This window comes from Danio rerio, chromosome 8 (genome assembly GCF_049306965.1).
Source record: "Danio rerio strain Tuebingen ecotype United States chromosome 8, GRCz12tu, whole genome shotgun sequence".
NCBI lineage: Eukaryota > Metazoa > Chordata > Actinopteri > Cypriniformes > Danionidae > Danio > Danio rerio.
The window spans coordinates 11348487-11357359 of record NC_133183.1 but is presented as its reverse complement, the minus strand read 5'-3'; the positions used below and the strand labels follow the sequence as shown (position 1 = coordinate 11357359).

The 8873-nt window shown below is 35.3% G+C and overlaps 1 protein-coding gene across 2 annotated transcripts in view; it reads right to left on the bottom strand.

Annotated features, from left to right (window-relative positions):
• Nucleotides 1-284: 284 nt before the first annotated feature.
• Nucleotides 285-8873, bottom strand: part of gripap1 (GRIP1 associated protein 1) — a 93949-nt gene continuing 85360 nt past the window's right edge. Inside the window, exon 27 of one of the 2 annotated variants that reach the window (XM_009303767.5) lies at nt 285-1651. In XM_009303767.5, coding sequence (XP_009302042.1) covers nt 1571-1651 — 81 coding nt within the window. In that variant the 3' untranslated portion in view covers nt 285-1570. The remainder of the gene's footprint in view (nt 1652-8873) is intronic. The other variant, NM_001123320.1, reaches the window with a different exon arrangement.

Here is an 8873-nt window from a genome sequence, read left to right as displayed (position 1 = left end):
TGTCTTTGATGACTAGTCTAGTTTTGGGCTTTTCTTAGATATCTATTTGATTTTCACAGACAGCTCAATTTAACCTTGTTTTAACAAAGCCGTCTATATTTAGACATCTCTTAGACATCTATTAGATAAGTCATCAAATACAGATAAGACAGACTTCACACATGTAGTCGTAAGTTTTTTTGGCTAGTTTTGGGCTTTTCATAGATGTTCATTGACAGCTCAAATTTAGCCTATATTTAGATGTCTATTAGACATCTATTGGACATCTTTTAATTTTAATTTAATTTTAAAAATTATTTGGGTTGTGTAGCATTAAATTTTTTAGTTGAATCAACACTTTTTTTAAAGTTATCTAAAAGTTTAAATTAAAATATTAAGTTTATTTGATTGACGCAAGTTGAGACGACTAGAAACACTTACTTGATTCAACTAAAAACTTGGCTTGCATTGCCATAAAATTAAAGGGATAGTTCACTCCAAAACATGAACATTTATATGGTAAACGGTTGGATAAATCAAGACTCAATAGCTCTTATCATGATCAGTGCAAGCAGTTAAACAGGAAAAGTAGATAAAGTGACTGTGTAAACAGGGCAAAATATCAGTCACACGATGCCACGATTAATCAAATAAAACAATTCTGTATGTATCAGAATTTTAAAAATGTTCAGAAAGCGCTGAATAAAAGCAGATTCATGTCGCATCATTCACAAAAAAAAAAAAAAAACGACAAGGGCATTGACATACAATGACCCAAAATGCCAAACAGGCGTTTAGCTTCTCAAAGGAGTCCAGCAGGAATCAAGTGCGCGCTGTGAGAAATTGGTCCGTTCCCCAACAGCGAGACAGATAGAGAGGTGTCGAATGGAGCTGTTAAGCTGTGGAGAAATTGCTGCTTAACGAGGACAGTCCAGGCAACTGCTACTCGAACATTAAGAGACCCTCGTCCGAAAACTAATAATTATCGCAGCAATCAAATGCACACAATTATTATTTTTTAAATAAACAATTCTGTTCAATTTTCATTCAAATAGAAGCAGCATACTGTAGAGATGTACGGCAAACATGATGATTTTTGGATTTCTGGCACAAATAAATACAAGAAACGTTCTAGCCCCACACATTCACACACCCAAAATAAGTGTCTTTAGCAGATCGAATTTACAAAACAGGCAATACAACAGTGATAGCAGTTTTGAGGACGCCAACATCGCACATACACTTTCCTGAATTAGTGGTGGTGAAGTGATCCTGACCTGACGAGGCCAGGTCACGTCCCGAACACACAGTTCACAGACGTCAAGCAGCCAGGGGTTTGCTCGACAGACTTTTTTTCTTTTTCTACCAGTTCTCACCTGACAAACAAAACATTTAAAGTGTTACGTTACATTCAGTAGTATGTAAATCACAGATGGACTGTTTTTTGACCCTCTGTGCTCCCTGTATGTCAGAGATCTTTGCAGGTCTTTTGTAAGAGATGAGTGCAGAGTGCACCTCCTGGTAGCCGTGAAGAGATGAGAGAAAGAGAAAGAGAGGTGTACTGAAATCTTCCGGTGGACGGCGTCCAGTTTTAGCCTGTGGTTTTGGAGTTTTCCGCAGGGGTGGTGTCTTTACTCAAACGCACAATCTCCTGGGACAAAACTTCCAGATCCTATAAATAAAAACAAGAATTATGATAATTTAAGAATCGCAATTAAGCATCAAGTTGATAGGACTTGAACATTGGCTGCGTCCAAAATCACCTAATACTCAGTGGGTTCTACATTTAATTTAATTTACTACACGATCATTACAAAAGTACATTCTAAATAGCAGTGTTTTCCAACCCTGTTCCTGAAGGCACACCAACAAGACACATTTTTAACCTCTCCCTAATCAAACACACTTGAATCAACTTATAAAAACATTAGAAGAGACTACAAAACCTGAAATGAATTGATCAGATAAAGGAGACATCCAAAATATGTACTGAAGGTGTGCCTCAAGAAACATAGTATAGTATGAATGAGAGTAGCATGAATGGAACTTTCATACTAGTCATTATCACATGACTTACCCACATCCGTTACGTAAATTTACTCCCATTCACAAATTCTCATGGTATATCGTAGCAAACATCGGATGCACACTTCGGAATCTTACCGGAAGTAGAAGGTCATCCGGGTACTTCTTGCATAATGTTTTTCGAATGCTTTGAATTCTGAAATACTACTCGGCTTGCATACTGTTTTTGGTGTACTATATAGTATGGAAGTATGCAATTTTGGACACAGCCATGGTCCATAATGATCTGTGTTCTCATAAACCAAGTGGTTTAAAAATTCTTCTATTCATGTCAAAATGGTGTTTATGTGTGTTAGTGGTATTTACTAACAGCAATGTCTATAGAAACATGTGAAAAGCAATGGGTAGATAAGAGAAGTTGCAATCATCTAATGATTACATCAAGTCTTCTAGGTTTTTTAATATTTCCGTCAAGACTTCCAGATGTAATAATTATTTAAGGTCACTGGATTTGATTTATTCTGGATCACAGCTAAAAATGATCAGTATTTAGTAACTTCACTACAAATTTATCATCAAATCTCCTCATTCAGAAGCATTGATTGGATTTTTTCACATTTACATGGCTGCTATACATTGTGAATATTCTAAATCAACATGACGCAATAGTATTTTTAAAAAGGAAAATGAATGTAAAAGAAAGATTAAGAAAAAAGTATTTTCATTGTGTGAATATATAATCATGCAAGCCCTAAAAATGTAACTGTAATATGATATTGAGCCTTTTCAAATGAAAACATAAATTATATAATCCATTTTTAGCCCCTGGGTCCTAAAACAGGGTCTGAAAAGTTTTGAGCTTGTCCACATTTGGCCTTTCACAGAGGTAGTTGAAAACGCATTAAACCACATTGCTTTCAGAGTAAAAGAATCAAGGTCAAATGCAATCAAACAGTCGTTAAAGACCACCTACTCTAAACCAACTAACCCAATCCTAAAAGATTATGGGAACATGTCATTCATGTATGATAAAGTTTTAGCTTATTTCACATATTAGATAAAAAGACTATAATACACATGGAAATAGCCAAAACCCTCAAAAACAAATAAATATTTAAAAAACAAGAACAAGAGACAAAAGTACAGATGAAATCAAAACTAACCATATGATTTTGCAAGCTCACATTGCTAGTTTTGTGGTAACCAATTCATTTGTGCATGTTATTAAGAAACAAAAATAGTTTGCCCTTGTAATCTTTAACTGAAATCTGAATTAGGCATGGGCCAGTATAAGATTCTGACGGTATGATAACATTGGATTAAAAAAATCACGGTATCACGGTATTGTGATTACTACTCTAAAATAAGTTATTTTTAATTTTCTGGGTAAAAAACAACAACTTTTTCCCCTCTTCAACAAAATATATTTTAGTTTGAGACACATTTATAGTATTTTGGGACAGTAAACATGTCAGGGTAAATAATTCAAATGAATCATTGACTTCTGTGGTCTTTGTTTCAAAAACACTAATTTCTTTACAATATAAAATAGTATCTTTTCAAATCTTTTCTGTTGGAGATACTGTTGTATTAAAAAAAATATGTTACACATACCTTAAGAATGGTATAGCAGAAAAATTGGGAAGTTTTAAAAACTTGACTTTTCCAAACCGCGGTATACCTTGAAAACGGTTATTGTCCCATGCCTTATTTGAATATGCACTTGTTGTTTTTTTTTCAGTTAAATTAAATCTCAGATTAATGGCCTACTCACACTATGCTGTCCATACCGTGCCCAGGCCCGTTTCCCAGATGGTTTGACAAGTGTGAGTGCGCTGAATCTGGCTCAGGCAGGGTTTACTTGGCTGGCTCTGGCCCGGTTGGAAGAGGTAGGTCTGAGCGCGGGTTACTTGAGCCCGAAACTGAAAGCGAGATGTGACTTTTAAGGGTTTCATATGGATTTAATAATCATTCTTACTATTCAGTGAACGCAAACTGCCGTAGTTTGTTTAATACACAAACCCCTCACTGCACGACAGCTGCGCACCTTCAGCAAACCTCCTAATTCCTGCAGCATGAGGGCTTTGTGATTGTTTATGAGCGTCAAAAGTGGCTGATCTGTTCGGCAAAATATCTGACTGCGTTTCACCACATCCCTAAGGACTAAAGCGATATAACTAGAGAAATGTCCACTGTGCAGAGCGAGAGCGCTTACTGAACAGCGCAGCATCCATGGCGTAAGCGTGCCCAGGCCCGATTGTTATGTGAGTGCGGGCCGTCAGTGGAGATGGGAGAGGGGACAAGCGTGCTTTGGCTTGGTTCGAGACAACTGTACATAGTGTGAGTACGCCCTAAGTCTGTCTGAGTTATTGGGCGTCGCTAACATACTTAACCATGCCCCTACAAATGTCAGTTTTGACATCAAACAGAAATGGTGAGGAGGTGTCTGTTAGGTTGTAATAACTCTTCTAAAACCCATTTCCCGATTTTTGTGAATGAAATGCATACTTTACTAAACCCAATCAGCTCACAGTAGAAAAAAAACAAGCCACGCCCCTGATTACTATTCTGTTAGGATCTGCGTCACACTACGAAAGAAAAAACAGTCGCAGCTTAAGGGGTCTTTAAAACTCTAGGTGTAAATGGGAATGTGTCTCCATCTACTTGTGATCCAAATGATCAAAATACATCATTATAACAGTGCCCGTGTGGTAGTGGAACACAGTAAATGTTTATTTACACCGTTGCCCTCCTGCGAGGCTTTACACATTAGCTTGAAAGCAACCCAGAATATCTCTCCAAAAATTTGGAATTTAGAGCTGAAAGGTATGAAAGAGCCATTAGGCAGTCAGGCCTGAGTTCGGCTGCAATCACACACAGTATTATACTTTCATTCTCTCACAAAAGCACACAGCAGAGGCAGCGCTGCATGCACCGTGTGCTCACTCTAAAGCAAGAAAACCCATCAAATATTAAGTGGACTGTTTGTTTCTGGACTGGCGGACCCAACTGCCAGTAAATATTCATAAGCTTGGTGGATTAGAGAGAGAAAGATGCTGCAAGTCTACATCAGGCAGACATTTTGGTCTGTAGTTACAGCTTGTCCACTGAAAGCCTGCTCTGTCAAATTAGCTCCCAAAATTAACAGAAAGAAATATTATAGTTTACATTTTACTTTGATAGTAACTTACATTCCACATTCTGTTGTCTAGAACTTTTTAACTGCACTTTAACTAACGTTATAAGGGTATTGATGGACTGTTAGTGGGATAACGTAACATATATTTATAAAGTTACACACAGTCGAATGGGGGCCATCAAAATATAATATTGGCAGTAAGGATGTATCGAATTTGTGGACACCAGAAATTATCGGCCCAAAACAGCATTTTTGGGTTTAGGTGAAATAGGAGTTGTACAAAGTTAGCTGAAATAACACACTGACAGGTCATTTCTATGTAGTATACTTGTTATTGCTGCTTGCAATAGCACTAGTTTGTTGTCATGGCAATGCTGGTAAAAATGACACTGCTTGACAAAAATTTTAACTGTTATTAAAACATTATTTTAATGACTGGTGCATTTTTTATTTTAAATCGGTATAATTTAAGTTACTGGGTTAAACTTAAAAAGTTGTAAAAAAAATTATTTATATTATTAAAAGTGTATATTTAAAATGACAGAGGGCACTCAGGGGTCTGTGTGGGTCCTAATGGCCCAATATAGTGAAGGGGACACCATACTGTTAGTGAGCGCCGTCTTTCGGATGAGATGTAAACCGAGATCCTGACTCGCTGTGGTCATTAAAAATCCGAGGATGTCCTCCGAAAAAAGTATGGGTTTAACCATCCTGCCCAAATTTGCCCACTAGCTATCATGGCCTGGTGTTAGATGAGAAGATTCCCCCCAAAAATGTGTTAAGTACTTTGAGTGTCCAGAAAAGTGCTATACAAATGAAAGTAATTATTATTATTAATTACTATTATTATAGTTTTCATTTTGGTGCAACCCTAAATTGCAAACATTTAGTAGACCACTAATATAATATAATATAATATAATATAATATAATATAATATAATATAATATAATATAATATAATATAATATAATATAATATAATATAATATAATATAAGACTAGATGAAATGTGGTTGTAGATTATCTAAAGGGGAGCATTAAAATAAAGCGTAACTTTAGAATATTTCAAAACTTTTTTTATTGTATACTTATGCAATAGAAGATGGATGTATTATGAAATATATTGAAAAACTTTGAATTTAGGCAAAATAATATGTACAATTTGCTGTAAAGATAGAATAATTTAATAATAATCAATTAAAAAATAAATTAATAGTAATTCCAAAAAAAGTCTAGAAACAATACTACATAAAATTAGAAATATATGAGGGTTAGGTGAATAATTGTTGGTTCTGTTTTACACACACATACACACCATGTTGTACATCGAGGTTTGCTGAATCCAAGTTTCCAGCATTCTTCAAAATACCTTCTCAAGTAGAGCTTAAATGAAATGGCAGAATTCAAATTTTTGCGTGAACTAGGGCTGCACAACATTGGAAAAATTGTCAATTTTGTTGATCTGCAATTTATTGTTCTGCACTTTAAATACAGTTTCATCAGATGCCTTGAATAACTATTTGAAAAGTATTCATTAATCTTTATTAAAGTTACAAATGGTACAATTTCTTGTAAATAAATGCTTTGACTGAACATTTCAAGAAAGTTTAAAGGCCTTAATAAGGAATAAGGACATCAAAAATCTGTTTATATGGTCGACTCCTAATTAGAGTATTGTCTTAATCGTGTTTAAATCAGAGTATTGGTGTCCATGTAAACGTACTCACTGCAAACATACCATACTATCCTGGACCAAACTTGAAATAAGCTTCTCAAGATGTTTGTGAACCAATTCAGAAAGTTTCCTGCAATGCAAACCTCCTTTTTCTTAGTCATGGACTAGTTTTACAGAGGGATCGTCACTCCATCTTGGTCTTAGTTTGCATCGTTTGTCTCTGCCAAGGTTATGGCAGGGTGTTTTTGTAACCTACAACTCCCTATGGGCACCAACACACACTCGCACAAGATGCTCTCCGCCAAGATCCAGACTGTTTCCAGGCCTCACATGGGCTTGAACGCCCCCACAGCAAGGATTTTATTCGCATTCACAAAAAAAGAAAACAGAGCACCAAACGTCACATATCGGGGCATTAATAAAGAATGTAACGGATGCGAAGTGGCAGTACGTGGCTCGTCCAATCAAATTCATAATGCATTAGTGTTGCGAGTCTTTTGTTTTTAACTCCAGACTTATATAACGTGAAGCTGCTGTTTTTCCACTGATGCTGGAATTATTCATTTTATAGGAATGTCTTTTGGTTTGCATCCATATAAACAGAGAAGGACATTCAAATGCACATATTTGTATTTAAATTACCGGATTATACAAAGACAGGCGTTACTAAATGGTTATGTAATATTGAACACATTTTTAGATATTCAGCTATAAATAAGCACACAGGATTGTATAACATGAATGCATGAATTTTAGCAAGATTAATTTCATATTCATGTTTGTTTCATGTAATTGAGCTCTCATTTTTTCCACAATGTAGGCACATTGTACATTATAGGTGTTGTATGCAAGTTTTTGACTCCTCTAAAGCATAAAAATACCATAATATGTTTGCAGATAGTTAAGAAACATGCCAAGTGAACATTCTTGTTTATCTGAAAAACAAAGCTAAAGTCAGATATTCTGCTTTGAAAATTGGAGTTACATGCCAGGCGGTCTGTCTTTGTTTTGGTTCTTTTAACCTGCCCACTGCCAGTTTAGCCAATTATATTTCAACACCCTGAGTAGCCATATTGGAAAACCACGTATTTCATTTGATCATTCATAAAGGCTCTCACATTATGCGACCATGACCAGTGGACAGAATGAAATGAGAAGCAGATTCAGAGTTCCACATGAGTTTATTAATTAGCAAAAAATATAAATATTACGAATGTAAACATTAGGTGAGCTTAATTGTTTTACGTTCAATCCACTTTAATTTGTAATAACAACTAAGATAACTTGTTAGGAATTGTGTAACCTGGCATTTTTTACAGTGAAGGCTCAAATATACAAATGAAAATCATTGATAAAAAAATCTAATGTTCACAATGTTGATAGTAATAGTAAATACTGTATAATATACACAGTAAAGACAACTTGATTGTTTTAAGTTCAATCCACTTACATTTATAAAAAAAATTAAGGTAACTTGATCGAACTTTGTTGGGACACCATGAAGGAATTGTGCAAGGGGCCGAACACACTGAAGGCGCTTTATGCGTTGACAGGCGCCTCTTTAGAATGGTTTACTAACGGCCGTGGGCGCTGCTTATGCGGTGTCTTGTTTGTTTTATTTCGGCTAGAATAAAAGCAGTTTTTACATTTTTAAAGGTCAAAATTATTAGCCCCTTTAAGCTATGTTTTTATTCAGTGGTCTACAGAACAAACCATTGTTATACAATAACTTGCCTAGTTACCCTAACTTGCCTAAACTAACCTAATTAACCTTGTTAAGCCCTTGAAATGTCACTTTAAGCTGTATAGAAGTGTCTTGAAAAATATCTAGTCAAATATTATTTACTGTAATCATGGCAAAGATAAAATAAATCCGTTATTAGACATAAGATATTACAACTATTATGTTTAGAAATGTATTGAAGAAATCTTCTCTCCATTAAACGGAAATTGGGGGGAAAAATAAACAGAGGGGCTAATAATTCAAGAGGGGGCTAATAATTCTGTCTACAACTGGATATGAAGATATTTAAACATTTATTATAATTATCTTTA